Genomic DNA, 18,221 nt, shown 5'->3' with positions numbered 1-18,221 from the left:
TTCTGAGAAGTACCAAGCTCATATTATCTGTTTGCTTTATTTACCCTTTTTTCTTCTTTCTAGGTATTTTTTGATTTAATGAGGGAAATTCGAGCCAGAAAGATGGAAGACAGCAAAGAAAAGAATGGAAAAAAGAAGAGGAAAAGTTTAGCTAAGAGAATCAGAGAAAGATGCTGCATTTTATAATCAAAGCCCAAACTCTTTCTTATCTTGACCATACTAATAAATATAATTTATAGCATTGCCATTGAAGGCTCAATCAATTGACTGAAATTACTTTAACGTTTTGGAAATTGTTATGTATCACTAAAAGCATGAATTGGAACTGCACTGAAAGTCAAATTCACTTAAAAAAGAAATTAATGTGGCTTCACCAAGAAGCAAAGTCTACTTATTTCATAATTGCTACATTTATCACAGTCCTGAATGTAACATATGAGCTTGTGTTTTGAGGGCAGTCTTAAACTGTTAAAAAGGTGAGATGGAGGTGGGGGATGGGAGGAAAGGCTACTTCCTCTGGTTTATTATAAAGCTTAAATTTTATATCGTTTTAAAATGTCTTTGTCTTATACTGCCTTTAAAATAACAATTGTGAACATGATAGTCAAACTCTACCACTTCTTTAACCATTGTTTTGCAAAATATAAAAGAAAAGTTATTGGCATGATTGTTGCATATAGTTAAACTGAAAGTAATTCTGTGAACCTGCATTAATTTCCTGGTGATAAACTTAGAAAAGTGATGTAAACTTGTATATGGGAATTTTTGAATATGCCTTAATTTAGAAACTGAAAAATACCTGGTTACATCATTCTGGGTGTGTCCTCACTGGTGCCGTGGGCCCATTGCCCCGTGTGTCCTGGTGAGAGACTATAGGCCTAGTATGGAATACAACTTTTGTAAAGAAGGTTCTTAAGAAGTAACTGTCTGCTATGAGTCTGTCCAAATTTAAAACGTGTGCCATACTCTGGTTCTTGAAAGTAAGGTTCCAGAGCTCTTGATTGCTTTTAGTTAACTATACAGTAGTTTAAAATGAAGGATCAGCATGTACTTATAAGATAATTTTGGATTCTGAGGAATCAGTAACAGTTGTTTTAGTGAACCTTCTCTTTAAGATGCTGGTCCCTGGAAATCCCTTTTTGTAACAGTTAAGCATATGTTAAGTTTTTTGCCTTTTTGGAGCAGGCACAGGAAAAACAGCAATAGTGCTAATGCATTTTGCACTAGAACACTGGGAAAATATTCATGCTTGCTACTTGTTAATTTTTAAATTTGTACTCATGAGGTTACGGTTTGGCTGCACAGGAGTTATTAATATTTGTAGTCTGTTTGTTTTCATGATGAAGAACGCCATAGCTACATTTTCCTAAAGTTAACATCAAGCAATCAAACCTGAGTATAGTGCAGAAAACATGTTCGGTGTACACAGACCAGACTTAGACCTGTGTTACCATTCCGTGGTGTGCCCAAGGGAAGAACTCTAGCATGCTATTTGGAAACATAATTTCAATGGGAAACGCACCACTGTCAGATTTTTCTTTTCCTTGGAACAGAGCTAAGACAGTTGATTGACAGAGTTTTTCTTTTTGTTCAGTTCTAATTTCAAGAAGTCAGAGATGTGTTCAGGCATTCCAGGTAACAGATGTATACGTAAAGTTAATAAAAATAGGCTTTTTAGAAACTCAACTCTTTAGATATTACATCCAGCTTGTGTTAAATATGTGTCCTTAAAGGGTTTGAGATGTACATCTTTCATTTTGTATTTTTCATAGGCTATGACATGTGCAGAATTAAAGTACCAATGTAATGCTGGCCCTGCGGGCCCAGCGATTTCCATGTATACTCCTTGCAGTCTTATTTAACCAGGGGTCTTAACCACTAACATTATGACTTTGCTTTGAGACCTTTCCTCTCCTGGGTACTGAGGTGCTATGAAGCCAACTGACAAAGATGCATCACATGTCTTAGGCTGATGCCACTACCCGATTGGTTTATTTGCAATTTGAGCCATTTAAAGACCAATAAACTTCCTTTTTTTAAAATGTTTTTGGTGTTATTTGATGTTTACAATATGACATTTTTAAATTCTTAACAACGTGGGCATCTTTACCAGAGATAAAGAACAACTAAATCTTTTGAGCTATCGGTTTAGGGACCTCTTTTGTGTAATACCGGATTTCCTACATGACAGTATTATTGCTCAGGTTTAATCAAGAGTGGAGTCATGAAAGTCATAAATGTGTGTGTTACTTTTAGAATATTACTAAACTCTAGAATAAATAGGTGGCAGCTTTATGTTCATTTTCTAATCAGAATGCTCCCCAGAGACTTAATTTCCAAATTGTGGCAGGAGTAACCACCCCATTGCCATTTCGCCAAGCTTCAGGCTATTCTCTTTCACATTTGGGTCTGGTAAGAAATAGTCACCCACAAATAGCCTGTGGGTTAGAAATGATCTGTTCCAATATTGAGCACAGCATTTTAATTTCTTAACTCATGAGCAGTGCTAGAATGAGCACATTTAAGTTATAATTGGCTTAATTTTAACCTCACTATATGGACCCATTTTTAACACCAACAACGGGTGTGATGTTATGTACCACACAAAAGTTAAAGTTCTAGTCTCAAACTGACTCAAAATGTCATGTCTCAAAATTTTGTGACAAGGATAAAAAACTTAAAATTTGGCAACCTTAAAAGTAAAACTATCAGAGTATTTATCAAAAATTCCTGTAAAGCTTTTGAAGTGATCCTTTTTATTTAATCCAGAGTTAGAAGTCTCCTTTAGCAAATTACATTGGAAGTCAGGAGTGACAGATCAATAGAGGTGTTCATTCGTGCCTTTAGTTTTCAATAGATGTTTATGGACTGGCTACTGTAGGAACTGCTGGGAATACAACAGGTGAAAGGCAAACATGAATTAGGGCAGTTAGAGAAATTCACACAGATGAAGGATTTCTGTGTGAACCATGCTTAAGGAGAGGAAGCTGAAGATGAGAGATTAAGTCTAGTTCTTACTATGGGTTAGGCCTCCTATTTCTTACACTTTTCAATCCTAATAATAATGGCAGAAAACTATTCTGTATCAAGATACTATGTATATACATAAAATTAATATTAACCCTATGACGTAGGTGCCATCATTAACCTCTATTTTGCAGATGGAGACAGGCAAAGAGCAGTTGAATAACTTGCCCAAAGCCACAAGCTAGTAATTGCTAACTGGAATTGGAAGCAAGTACTTTGGCTCCCAAATCCATGTTCTTTATCACAGTGAAAGGAAAGCAGAGTGGAGTCAAGAATTAATTACTCAACCTGTACTAAGGTGGGAAATGCCCAAGATTTCCCCAAGGCTGGAGCCACTTACTCAATGATTGATTTCAGAAAGCTTACAGAGGTTGCTGTGAAGGGAAAAGAAGCCTCTTGTGCTTCCACCCTGGTTGCTGAGAGATACTGTGGAGTCAGGCTTTACAGTCCTTGTCCCATAACATCAGTAAAGTGGCAGCATTCCTTTGGCAGGTCAGCAGCTTTCACTCATATTTTTTTCAACTGCAAAATAATTTCCTATTCTCATTTCTTTGCTCCAGATTGGCAAGTGGGCGAGGAGGGAGGTTTGGCCATCTGTATTCTCAATCCCAGAAACTCCCATTTCTGGGGATAGAGATGGGACAGGGGAGCATTTAACATCTGATTAAAAGAAGCTATGAGACCTGTGATAACTTTCACGGCTAAATCTAATAGAAGGGAAAGGTCGCTTTTATCAAAAGCCTCAAGGAAAACAAATAGCTGAAGTGTTTAAGTGCTTCCACCACCTAGCAGAAAATGCTCGTAAAGGCAGTGTTTGAAACAGCCAAAAATATGAGTCAAGGCTTGTTAATGAGAAGGGAAAAGATCAGGTATGAGCTAACTTCCAGGCCTCTGCTGAAAGAGAACTCCTATGTGGAGGAAGTACAAGGAATTTCAGGCTGCAGGGCCCAAGAGCTGCAACATCACATGCCAACTCTTGTCTGTTGCTTGTTTATGGACTAATCTTTGTAAAGGATGCCGTAGCGCTCCCACATAACACTAGCAGTTACATTTATTGGCACAAGTTCTGTGTTTTTACTGCTTTTATTCATGATGTCCCCTGGGCATCACAGGGCCTGGTACACATATTAATGCTCAATAAGTATTTGTTGGAGTGAATGAGGTTGGTGCAGACATAAAACAGCCACAAGGAGGCTTCAGACAAGAAAGAAGAGAGGTTCTATGAACGGTGTAAACAACACAGGAAGTTCTATCGAGGTGTGAAAAAAGTCCTATGAGAATAAAAAGTGGAGAGTCACTAAGTCACTGACATCTATGGAGCAGTGTTATCTAACTTTTAACTATAAAAAAAGTATAACAATAGAATAATATAATTGACCCTCCATGTACTTTTCATCGTTTCAATAAATATCAACATTTTGCCAATCATTTTCATCTTTTTTCCCAATCATACTTTTTTCTAGAGTATTTTAAAGTAACCCCAAGAAATTATAACCTTTATCCATAAATACTTGTTTCTTCGAACATTTTAAAACAAATACCAACTATTGTATCGTTTCACCTATAAATACTTCAGTATGCACCTTCAATAACTCAAGATGATTTTTGTTCATAAACATCATACCTAACAAAATAATTTTTAATATCTAACACCCAGTCTATATTCAAATTTCTGCTGTTTTTTCAAAAAAAAAAAAAGGATTTATAGTTAGTTTGTTGGAGTCAAGACCCAAATATGGTCCACACGTATTTTATTACATGTTCAATTCTTTTATATGTTTTTGTGTTAGAATAATTTTAGATTTACAGAAAAGTTGCAAGCATTCTACAGAGAGTTCCCATATATCTTTCTCCCAGCTAGTCCTAATTTTGTACACTTGTCACAACTAATAAATTAACATTGGTGCAGTACAATTAGTGAAACTACAGACTTTATTAGAGTTCATCGGTTTTCTCAGAAACTTTTTCTGTTGCAAGTCCAATCCAGAATCCTCATAGAACTTAGTCTTCATGTCTCCTTAGTCTCCTCCAGTCAATGACAGTTCCTAATAGATATGAACTGAAAGCGTGTGGCCTGTGACATAGAAGATGCTCGATAAGTATAAGCTCGCCCTACCTCACTCTACCAGTCTAAATCCCACTCCTGTTCAAGGCCCACCTCAGATATCCCTTTCTCTTTGCAGTTGATATGCAATTGGGATACAAAACAGTGGGTCGTATATTCATAAGATACGTGGTTGTTGGCCAAGGTGTGGGGAAGCACACATCATGGAGGGCAGTTTGGCAGGATCTATTAAAATATAAAAGCACATACTTTAATATTCACAAAATTCCCCTTTTCTGTATCTCTAAAGCAGCAGTCCCAACCTTTTTGGCACCAGGGACTGATTCTCTTATGAGAATCTAATGCCTGATGATCTGAGGTGGAGCTGAAGCGGTGATGCTAGTGCTGGGGAGCAGCTGCAAATACAGATGAAGCTTCATTCACTGGCCCACCACTCGCCTCCTGCTGTGCAGCCCCCATTCCTAATAGGCCACTGACCTGTACGGGTCCATGGGGTTGGGGACCCCCTGCTCTAAAGAAACAATTGCACGTGTTTCCATAGATGTACAAGGTGGTTCACTGTAGCATTGTTTACTAGAGGAACACTGGGAACAACCCAGATGTCCAGGAACAGAGGAATGCCAAACAAAATGTATCATAGTCATATAATGTATTATTTACTATACAGCAATTTTAAAGAACAGACTAGAGATGTTTACCAGCATAGAGAGATCCTTAAAATATCCTTGAGTCAAAAATATGCATCTTGCACTGTGATATAAACATTTTAACTTTTTTGTAAAACATGTTCATATCACACCACCATATACATTCTATGAATTTGTATATCTTGAGAAAAGCATTTTTTAAGTATCTAGATGGATGTACTTCAAATATATAATAATGGTTACTCCTGAGAGGATGGTTTGGAAAGAATTTGAAGGTTTAAACTTAGCTATCTTATTCTACCATTTTTAAACAAAGAATACGTTCATGTATAATCCATATCATATGTCATCAAGGACATGCAAATTAAAACAGTAAGAAGATACTGCCACACACCTACTAGAATGGCCAAAATTCAGAATACTGACAACATCAAATGCTGATGAGAGTGTGGAGCAGCAAGAATTCTCATTTATTGCTAGTAGGAATTCAAAATAATACAACTACTTTGAAAGACAGTTTAGCAGTTTTTCACAAAACTAAATTATATTCATACCATATGATCTAGCAATGGTGCTCCTCATATTTACCCAAAGAAACTGAAAACATATGTTTATACAAAAATCTACATATGGATGTTTATAGCAACTTTATTCATAATTACCAAAACTTAGAAGCAACCAAGTTGAGAATGGATAGATGAATGGTGTTACATCCAGACAATGGAATATTATTCAGCACTAAGAAGAAATGCACTGTCAAGCCATGAAAAGACATGAAGGAACATTAAATGCATATCACTAAGTGAAAGAACCAATCTGAAAAGGCTATAGACTGTGCAATTCCAACTATTTGACATTCTAGACAAGGCAAAACTATGGAGACAGAAAATGGATCAGTGATTACTAGGGGTTAGAGAGGAAGAAGGAATGATTAGGCAGAGCACAGAGGATTTGTAGGGCAGTGAAACTACTCTCTATAATACTATAATAGTGGATACATGTCATAAATTTGTCCAAACCTATAGAATGTACAACACCAAGAGTGAGCCCTAAGGCAAACTATGGACTCTGAGTGATAATGATGTGTCAGTGTAGGTTCATGAGTTGTAATAAATGTACATTCTAGTGGGGAATGTTCATAATGGAGGAGGCTATGTGTATGTGAAGGCAGAGGGTATATGGGAAATCTCTGTACTTTCCTCTCAATTTTTCAGTGAACTTAAACCAACTCTGAAAGACAGTTTATTTTTTTTAAATGTGGGGGACAAAAATTCTTTATTTGCAGATAACATAACCTTGTATATAGATAATCCGAAGGAATCCATCAAAAACTATTAGAACTAATAAGTTCAGCAAGGTTGCAGTATAATATCAACATACAAATATCAGTCGCATTGCTCTATATTAGCAATAAACAATCTGAAAATGAAATTAAGAAAAATAATTCCACTTACAGTAGTGTTGAAAGAATAAAATATTTAGGGATAAATTTAACAAAAGAAGTGCAAAACTTACAGTCTGAAAACTTTTTTAAAAATTACTGAAAGAAGTTAAGGATGACCTATATAAATGGAAAGACATCCTATGTGTATGGATTGGAAGACTTAATATTCCTAAGATGGCAATAGGTACTCTCCAAAATGATGAACATATTCAATGCAATCTTTACTAAAATTTCTGATCATTTTTTTTTTAACAGAAATTTACTGATTCTAAAATGCATATGGAAATTCAAGGGATTTGGAATAGCCAAAACAATCTTGAAAAAGAACAAAGTCATGATTTCGAAACTTACTACAAAGCTAGACTAAGAGGTATTGGTATAAGAAGAGACAAATAGATCAATAGAATAGAATTGAGAGTCCATAAACAAACCCTTACACTTAAAGCTAGTCGATTTCGTACAAGGGTGCCACAACAATTCAATGGGAAAGAATCATTTTCAACAAAATGGTGCTAGGACAATGGGATATCCACATACAAAAGAATTGGACTCCTTCTTCATACCATATATATAAATTAACTCAAAATGAACCACTGACTTAAATGTAAAAGCTAAAACTATAAAACTCTTAAAAGAAAATATAGAAGTAAATCTTAAATATAAAAAAAAAAACCAGATAAGTTGGACTTCATCAAAATTAAAAACATTTGCTTCAAAAGAAATCGAGAAAGCATAAAGACGACCCACAGAATTGGAGAAAATATTTGCAAATCACACATCTAATAAGAGACTTGCATCTAGATTATATGAAAAAACTCTTACAACTCAACAGTAAAGACGAATAACCCAATTTTAAAATGGGCAAAGAATTCAAATAGACATTTTCCCAAAGAAGATATACAAATGGCCAATAAGCACATGAAAACATGCTCAACATCTTTAGCCATTACAGAAATGGGAATCAAAACCAAGATAGCCTACTTCACACCCACTAAGATAGCTACAATCAAAAAGATAGATAGATAATAACAAATGTTGGTGAGGATGTAGAGAAAGTAGAATCCTCGTACACTGCCAGTATGTAAAATAGTACAGCTGCTTTGGAAAACCGTTTGGCAGTTCTTGAAAAGATTAAACATTTATCCTATGATCTAGGAATTCCACTTTTAAGTATATAGCTATTTGAGTTCTACACCCCAATTCTACTGTGTGGCGGTTCCCCCCCACACCTCCAGGCAATGCTCTGTGACACCAGCTGGTTACCCTACAATTCAACTCGATTCTGACACTATTTCTACCAGGAGATAGCATCAAATTCCACAGGTTAAGGACTCATTCTCACAAGACTGCCCTCCACTTAAGAGGCCAATTACAAGTCCAGTTATAAATCACCTGGCAGACCCTTTCTACAGTTTCTAGGCCTAAGAGTGAGATCTGGAATGCAGAGTCTCTCAGAAGTACCTGGAAGGGCCAAGCTGTCCTCAGGCCTCCAGGTGACCCAAAGTTCTTTATTTACCAAGTTTGGCTCGTTAAAGCAGTTCAGCCCTCTCTCGGCAAAGCCAGTCCCAGCCGGCCCTAGTGCAAACAATGAAGCCGAGGTGGGGTGGGGGAGGCTCTTTCCAGGCAAGTTTTTGATAAGAAGCAAAGGGAATTCCAGCTCCAGGAGCCATTTGAAGATACAGACTGAGTCTTACTCACTTCTGAATTTCCTGTACCTAGTGCCTTGTCCAGCACAAAGGAAGTGGTTAATGGATGAGGATTTCTTAAAGATCACTCTTAATATCAGTGAGTCTCAACTCTGGCTGCACTTCAGAGCTTTTAAAAATTTGATAGATACAGTTCCATACCAGAGCAGTTAAATCTTTTTGTTTTTGTTAGTTTTGGGTTTTTTATTTGTTTGTTTTCCTATTTTATAGTGTCCTGGATGTCATTCTTACATCAGGCTCAATGATAAGTTTCTGAGATATTTCTAATGATGACCCTCAGTAGAGGGCAACAGCTATCATTCTTAAGGAAGATTCAGTTAATTATAATATCTAGCTTTGGGATCATCTAAGCTTCTAAAAGTTTAATGAATCTATTTTAATACATGCATATAGTAAACATAAGCCCAAACACCAAAAGCTGTAAAGTGAAAAACATGTCTAATTCCCACCCTGGCTTCCCAGAGGCCACCATTTATATCAGCATATGTTTCCTCCCAGACACATTGCAACAACACACAGGTATGTACTTATGTAGAGTTATATTTTGGAAGACAGAACCCTCCTGTGCTTTGATGTGTTGGTAAATGGTTCTGGGGAAAAAGATAAATTTGGGACATGTTGCAATCTATCTACCTCATAGTGCATATCAACATATTAAATGTTCTGTTTCTCATACTTACTTGAACACAGAACTATTCTTCTGTGGGAAATGCTTAAAGACTTTTTGTAGTATTGGCATTTTCTGACACAATATCTATGTGAATGCTCAGGTGACAGGGTCATATCTGATAAATTTACCAATGTGTCTTCATTCCTGGTCATTTCTGGTCCCTGTGACCTTTCCCCTTCATATATCAGCTACAGCAGCCTGAGGTCACAACCCTAGAGACAGGGAGTACAGTAACACAAGATGAGATCATTAAGGGTGGTACCTAACCCAGTATGACTCACCAGGTGTCCTTGTAAGAAGAGGAGACACACTGAGAGACACACAGGGAGAAAATAGCCATGTGATGAGAAGCAGAGATTGGAATGGTGCCTTTACAAGCCAAGAAATTCAAAGATTGTTGGCAAACTTCAGAAGCTAGAGGAAGCAAGAAAGTATTCTTCCCCAAGAGCCTTCAGAGAGAGAGAATGGTCCTGTGATGCCTTGATTTTGGACCTCTAGCCTCCAGAAGTGTAGGGCAATAAATTTCTGTTGTTTTAAACCATCCAGTTTGTGGGGCAAAGTGGACAATACGGAGCCATTAAGGTTTCAAGTGGGATAATGGCATGAGGAAAGTTGTACTCTGAGGAGGCTGTCTACCTAGGATGCCATCACAACACAGCAGCAGTATAGGAGCCCACGGGGGCCAGGTCATGAGGGACCTTAAATGGAAGTCTTAGGAGTCCTCTGAAGGTGGAAATTCCCTGTAATGAGATGCCCTCATTTGCTATCTGAGATGACTCTGAGTCAAAGTCATGACTAGAAAGAAGGCCATCAGCAGACCTTTCTATCCTCCTTCAGTCCATGTGATACAAATGAGCCAAAGATGACCTCCCTAGGTTGTTTTTTTTCACTGTGGGCTGAGACCCATTAGTTCAAAAGCCTGCCAAGTGTGAAACTCAAATTTTTATACACTCAATTACTTTTAAAGTAACCCCCAAACAGATTTTCAGCCGTTTAGAGCTTTCCTGCCTTGCATATTCTGCAAAAAGTGGCTTGCTTTATGTCTGCCAGCCATAAATAAGATAGAGCCTAATAGTTATAAGACCCCCCGCCAAGCTATCCTTTAACTCCCCACCATACTGCTAAGCAACACCTCCCAGACGTGTAAGCCCCTCTCCAAGTCCCATATCTCCAGGGAATTCCTTCGTTCTCCTCCCCGCACCTGGATGGTGGCCAGTGCTCCGATGGTCTCGTGCTATGAGGGACGTCCTTTCCCCTGCAATATTCTAAGCACAACCTTATTAAAGCTTGTGTGTTACAGTCTCTCATAGTCATATCTTTTTCCTTAACCAGCCCCCAAATCCCTGGAATCTCAACCCCATATCCCAGTCCATGTCCCATTTACTCCTTCCTGGGACTGCAGCCCAGGACAGGGCTGAGGAGCCTTCTGAACCCCAGACCTGTTCTTGTGTGTGATTCCTTTGATCCATGTGAAACAGCAGAAGTGGAGGGAACATACTGTGAGGAGGGGGTGGGATGGATACTTCAAAGGGGCCTGGGGAGGCAGCCCTGAGGCCTCAGCTCCTAGCACTGGGGAGGGGCAGTTTTTGGGAAATGGTCAGAGTGCCATCAAGAAAGGATACCCTATGCGTGAAATAAGCCAGAAAGAGAAAGACAAATACTGCACAGTATCACTTACATGTGGAATCTTAAAAAAAAAAAAAGTCAAACTCTTAGAAACAGAGTGAAGCAATGGGGTTGCCAGGGGCTGGAGAGTGGGGGAAATAGGGACAGGTGGTAAAAGGGTACAAACATCAGTTATAAGGTGAATAAGAGGATCTAATGCAAAACATAGTGACTATAGTTGAAAACACTGTATTGTGTAATTGAAACTTCCTAAGAGCGTAAAAATAAAAAGACAAACATGTGAGTCGATAGATGTGTTAACTAGATCAGAGACATCCTTTCACAATGCCTATGTATGTCAAATCACCATTACGTACACTTAAAGTATCTCACAATTTTATATGTCAATTATACTTCAATAAAGCTGAAATTTAAAAATAAATGATACCTTCTTTTAGGGCCACATCTAACATGATCTGTTCACTACTTTCAGCACAAATGATCCCTTTCAGAGCAGAGGCGGCTGTATAGTCTAGAATTCAGGTCCTAATGCATCCTAGAACACAATCTCCTTAAGGGCTGGAACCTTATTGTCTTATTCATAACTGTATCCCCAGTCCTTGGAACAAGGCCTGGCTCATAGTTGGCCCTTAATACATACTGAGAAAGGAAGGGAAGGCAGATTGACCTCATTCCAGGAACCCCACCCAAGCTGGGCTGAGCCGAGGTCTATGGTCATCTGAGGAATACCACCTCAGCCTTCTGTGTCCAAAGAATCCTTGATAAAGACACTTCCCTCCCCGCCCCACCCCCTCAAAAACCCGGTAAGTAGATACCAGCCATATAGGAATGACCAGCTTGGCTTCTGTAGGTACAGACCCACGTTTTCCACTGTCTGCTGGCCACCTCCGGCAAAATGAAGTAGAGACAGGCTGGCATTCAGGCTCACTGCAATTTCGCTCTAGCCAGTCTCCCCCTACCCCTAGGTACACCTCAGTTGAGTAGACGTCTCTGTTTTCCACAGTGGCACTGCCTATCCAGCCAGGAAAAGCCCTCCCCACCCTTACTTCCTCCCCTTGTTGCCTGAACCCACTCAGCCTTCCCAAGCAGATTCAAAAGACAGCGACCAGAATCCTCAGCGAGGCCGGCTTTGACAATGATCCTCTTCCACCCTCCCACACCCAATGGCCACCCCTCCTAAAGGAGATCGCCAGGGCAGCATTGAAATTGAATTCAGGAGGAGGAGCAGGTGGGGGAGGGGACAGGTGAATTTTAAGAAGACACAAGAGATGGTGCTTGTGAGACACCCAGGAGGAGAGGAAGCAGTATCTTTCCAATTCCATCCGGCACCACCCTTCCCAAAAGGTATCAGAGGCTCCAGGCAGGGCGCTTAGCTCTCCGCCCACCCAGCTATAGTCTACGTCAGAAAACTTCCGCTGGCTCATTGGTCGATATTTCCTCTCTCCCTTGCGTGAGAAGAAGGGAGAGCTGTGGTCCCTGGAGACCCGGAGGCGGTTTCCGTGGCGACTGCGGGGCGGGCTGACTCCAGGGACCTATGTGGGCCTCCCCGGCCTGCTCTAAGAGATAGGATCCCCAGGGCAGAGGCGGCTACCTCCCGCGTGCCTGGAAACCCGAAACCGGATTCTCCCTGGTCACAACTCGCAGAAGAGATGGGAGAGGGAGGTGGGCGCCCATCCTCCATCAGAACTGGAGTCTGGCCCCCTCTAGCATTGTGTTCGCATACTGACCTAGGACTAGTCTCTCCTTTTCTGGGCATGTTGTTCTTGTGTAGAATCGGAGAGAAGGGACTGTGGGCGATGATTGGCAAGGAGGTTCTACTTCAAAATGAGAAGATCATAACCAGGAGCCTGGCATTACCTCTGGCCTTAGTTTCCTCATTTATAAAACTGTAATGTTGAGACATGAAACCAAGGAGCAGGAGTGCAGAGACATAAGAGCTCCTCTAGGTCTGTGGTTCCAAGCCCTGAGGGGTTCAAGGTAGAGGGACGTGACCCAAGAGTTAGGAAGCAGCTGGGTAAGAACTTAGGTCATTTACAGTGTCTTGCGTCTAATCTGCAAGACACTGAGGCCTGAGAACCCCTCTTCAGTGAGGTGTACCTAGAATTATGTGAAATCACACAGAAAAGATGCCAAGCATGGGGCAATTAATAAATGATCATTATAACGTCTTCAGTTTTTTATAAAGAAAGTGAATCTTATTGAATGTATATTCTGTGTTGAGTCCCAATGCTTATTCTGTTAATGGTTTTCCCCTCTGGCTAGTCTGGCTTTCTTGCCCTTCCCTTTCTCCCCTCCCCCACTTCTGTAATTTCCAGGGACTCAGCTTGCTTCTCTCACCTAACAACCCATTTCCTTCACATGTGGAAAAGGAAACAGGAGCAACGGTCTTTAAGGGTCTGCCCTACACATATAAAATCATTCATTCTCTATGGCTAAAACCATGGGGAACCTATGAATTAAAGGCTGGGAATTGCCAGCTGACTTTTCAGGCTATATACTCTTCCCCTTCCCCTTCCTCACTGTATGTCCATATCGAAGGAAACAGGAACTAAAGAATGATATATATAAACTGAACTCCCTGAAGCTTCAAGACCCATTAGACTTTATGTACCCCACCTCTGGGAAGAACTGAAAGTAAGCCCTAGAGCAGTAAGGCCTTGGCCCAAGAGAAGTCCAAGTGGGCGGATTCTCTTGAATATAATAGGTAGAATGAAATCAGTCTACTTATCTGGATTTTGTCTTTGGCAGGAGTCCCTTCTATGGTTTCCACAGAACTTTTCTCCATCATAGATACCATGCTGAACTGTAATTGCCTGCTTGTCTGTCTTTCCCAGTGTCAAGCGCGATACGTGACATTGAGGCAGGAATTACATCAGGACCCTCCCCCAGAAAAACAGACTTGAACAGTAGCTTTGATGTAGTGAAGCAGCTTTGTAGTTTTCTTGCTAAAGGGGAAAATAAAGGGGATAAAGTCCTTAACATAAGCATGCACAGAAGGACAGCTGGTGTGACCTAGAATTCACTTTTGCTTTATTATACGATCATTATAATAAAGTAGCATTGCAGTTAAGGCTGTACTCATCATGCATCTGATACCATGACAGTTCTGAAAAGCCCAAACATGGTAAGAAAAGAGGCATCTCCTTAATTCTGGAAAAAAAACACCTTTCCACGAATGACCACACTAAATTGTGAACATTCCACCCCTTGGTTAGATTAATGGATAGAATCCCGAAACCCACAACAGGATGAGGCAGGAGCTCTCCCTTGAGCTTGCCTGCTTTCCCATCTGAGGGTGCACTTTCGCCTGGCAGAAGTCTATGAGGCTGACCACTTTGGGAGGTTTGATGATGGCAGTGGAACGGCAAGGCTGGTGCTGCCTACATTTTGAGAGTGCGCTTATTTTGTCTTCAAGGCTGACCACTCCGGGTGGCCTATTTTCCCTTCTAAAAGTGCACTTTCACTTTTAGTAAAGCTAGCTTGCATACAATTAATTTCTGGGTGTCTGCCTTAAATTGTTTGTTGACTGGACACCAAGAAATGAGGTCCGGGATTTCCAAGACTACTGAGCACTGGGAACATCTTAAAGTAGATGCTCAATAAGTATTTGTTAAATTTAAAACAAGGTCAATCTGTGACTCTTTTTTTCTGGTAATGACAACCTAGCAGACAGAATTATTTTTTATTCAGGCCCTCCTAGTTTGAAGGAATAATGCGTACCATATGTTTATTACAAAATGCTTACCTTTCTGTTCTGTGTAACAGGAAAATAGAACCCAGCCCCCAAATCCCTGGAACTTTTAATAAACGAATTGAAAAGTAAGCTTAGATCATAGCCCTGTGTTAGGTTTGCTTTATTCAGTTTGAAGATCATTTCCATGGAGGTCTGGCCTCCCCTTTTCCACTGACAGACAGCTAACAATGATTCTTAACCTTAGCTCACCTGGGAGTTTTAGAAAATACTGATACTTGGGCTCCACTCTCAGAGATTCTGATGCAATTGGTCCAGGGTGTGGCCTGGGCAACAGATTTTTTAAAAGTTCCCCAAGTGATTCCAATGTATAGGCAAAGTTGAGAGTCACTGTTAGATCTGAAGTAGAGTACCATCAGTGTCTCCAGAGCCAACTCCCCCCTCCCCACCCCGCCACCCCTCGCCCCCTTGGCAGGCTGGTGGGAGCAACATTAGAGAGAGAATGGAGTGAGTCTCCACTTGGTGGCATATATTTGGGGTTAGCATCTGATTGACAGTGATGTCAGCAATTTCAGCAATGGCAGCTCTAAACAACTACAGACAACCCAATGTAACCAGTCTGGACTCATGGCAGGAAGAAGCTATCTCTGGGGTAGATCAATGTCTGGCAGCTCTGATCTCAGCACCAAGAGGCCTGAACAGAGGAGACTGTTTTTTTTTTTGCCAGATTGCAAAAGATGCTGAAAGAGCTGGATGATGATGACAGTGGAGCAGTAAGGCTGGTGCTGCCTACATCTGACTGGATAACAACCTCAGTCTCCTCATCTGTAAATTGGTGATAAAAATACTATCTACCTCATAAGTAGTTATGGGGAATACAAGTTAATGCATATGAAGTGTTATTAAGTCTTAGCTATTAATGTTATAGTTTGGAAAGGTGAGGAAATGAGGCAGCTGTTTCAGTAAATAAAATAGAAAGATTTTTCACATATATCTCTTCCCTACCAGTGTGGTCTCTTCCTATGAAGGTATTCACAGTTTACTTTGTTTTTCGTTCTTACCATGATGAAAACAATTGCAATGTTTATACTGTCTCAGAGTAAATTAACTTCTGTTTCATAAGGCATGTTATTTTCATGTACTAACATACTTCATGTTCTGGCAAGCTTCATTGCATTTTCCTCCTTTGGAACATCAGCAAGATTTTGTCATGTTGGGGAAGGTACTTCTTAACATGTTGGGCCATGGACTACATTTGGGAGGGATTCCAGGTCTCCCTAACAACCAAATATTGTGCTTACGCTTGTATCCCGACCTCTTAGTTTAGCTTATTGGAAAAAAGATGCTTAGGAGGCTGAAAATTTTGGTCCACCAACAGTTGGGTGTGGCATGCCTTGTCTGTGTGAAGTCACTGGATTATCTACCCTGAATAGAGAGATATAGTAAAGAAGCCTACCTGCTGTTCTCCAAATTTATGCTGGGTCTGGTCTATTGTATCACCAGAGATCCTTTTAGGCCCTTGGGATGTTGACTCTTCTGTTAACAAACTTGAGCACAAGTGCAGCAACTCCACCTGCTGACAGACAGGGTTAAACAAGAGAATTCTGCCCTCACCCAGTGATCCCATTGCTTTTGACCTCCTGAAGGAAAAAGGCTCAGGAATTGTCAACAATTTTGATCAAAAGTAACTGACACAAGAGGAAAAGAACTGTAACAGAACACAAGAGACTGTGGACTCTGAAAAACTGGACAACTTTTGAAATGACTTGTTTGTTGTGTATCTGAAATCCAAATTCAGAACTTAAGTTCCTTGAACCTATCGAAAGCAGGACAATGACATTCATTGGTGTTTTTCGTGTGTCAATTAATGATAAATGCTTTATATATATGTTTAATCATTTAAAATCTTTTTAACTATCTTCATTTTAATTGGTCTGGAAAAAGAAGCTCTTAAATTGAGGTAACACCTTTGAAGTAGCCTGGCTAATAAGTGGTTGTGGATGGAACACAATTCTGGATCTGTCTTCAGAGTCTTAGGGGAGGCAACTCATCTGTTTATCAATATCTGGGACGTTTTAATGTGTTTACAATGACTTAGTGTCTTTTTAAAGATAAGGATTTTACAGAAAAATTAGAAAATATATAGAAGCAAATGGAAAAATATCATACATAATCCCCCATCCAAAGTTACTACAGAAAACATTTTGGTGTTATATTTGAAAACATAAATATATTTACCTACTTTTGTCATCTGAGCCTTTTTAGTGAGCCTTTTTTCTAGGTCAGTAAATCTAGATCTATATCATCTACAATTAGCTGTATAGTATCTCAGTGTGTGCATGTCTCCTAAATTATTCATCTGGTTCCCCTATCATTAGACATTTAGTTTGTTTTTAATTTTTTTTATTATAAATAATACTTTAATACATATCTTTGTACATCTTTGGCTGCTTTTATTATTGTTTCCTTAGGTGAAAAATACTAAAAGTAAAATTGCAAAGACAAAAAAAATGCACATATTTAAAAAAAAACCAAACTTTTAGATTCAAATATATTGTGTACATAGCAAGTGCACAAATTATAAGTGGACAGTTTGATCAAATATCACAAAGGGAACACACCTGTGGAAATACCACCTAGATCAAGAAATAGAAAAATATGAACACCCACAACTCCTCTCACGCCTCCTCCCAATCTTTACTGCTCTCACCTTACCAGATATAAACACTCTTCTAATGTTCAACATAGATGGATTTTGACTGTCATTTAGCTTTATGTAAAATGGAATCATACAGTGTGTATTCATTTGTGTCTGATTTCTTTTACTCCATATTATCTTTGTGAACTTATTCATGTTGTTGAATACAGTGGTAGCTCACTTATTTTCTTTGCTGTATATTCTGGTAAATTCTAATACTGAATTTTTAAAAAGTGAATATTCAAGTGTAACAATCACACCAGAATCCTCTCCTGTGCCCCCTGTTAACCTAAAAATAAAAGACTCAAGTGAGAGGCAACAAGCATTTAATTTGAGATCCAAAAGAATAGATATTTGTGAAGTACTGATTTAGGGAGAAACCCAAATAGAGTTTTAACAAGGAGATGAAGGCAAGGAGTATTTATGAGAATGGGAAGGGAAATAATTACATGAATAGACAGAAATAATTTTTATGGATATTAATTAGCTAAGAAAGGGATTTCCCTAGGTGCAGATATGAAAACATAGTGATGCTAATTCTAAAAGAAGTCTTTAATTTTCAGTCTGTAGTCATAACAAACAATTGTTTAGAATACATTGCTCCTTTTGACTCCGTACAAAGGTTATTTTGCCCAGTTTTAACATTC

At 39.3% G+C, this 18,221-nt stretch overlaps 1 protein-coding gene across 2 annotated transcripts in view; it reads left to right on the top strand.

Annotated features, from left to right (window-relative positions):
• RALA (RAS like proto-oncogene A) overlaps positions 1-2,045 on the top strand; it is a 67,218-nt gene extending 65,173 nt beyond the window's left edge. For both annotated transcript variants that reach the window (XM_039849587.1, XM_039849586.1), the window contains one exon: positions 64-2,045. In XM_039849587.1, the coding sequence (XP_039705521.1) occupies positions 64-186 (123 nt within the window). In that variant the 3' untranslated portion in view covers positions 187-2,045. The remainder of the gene's footprint in view (positions 1-63) is intronic.
• Positions 2,046-18,221: the final 16,176 nt, after the last annotated feature.

Source organism: Pteropus medius, unplaced genomic scaffold, assembly GCF_902729225.1.
Source record: "Pteropus medius unplaced genomic scaffold, Ma_sr-lr_union100, whole genome shotgun sequence".
NCBI lineage: Eukaryota > Metazoa > Chordata > Mammalia > Chiroptera > Pteropodidae > Pteropus > Pteropus medius.
This window is presented reverse-complemented; position numbering and strand designations above follow the sequence as displayed.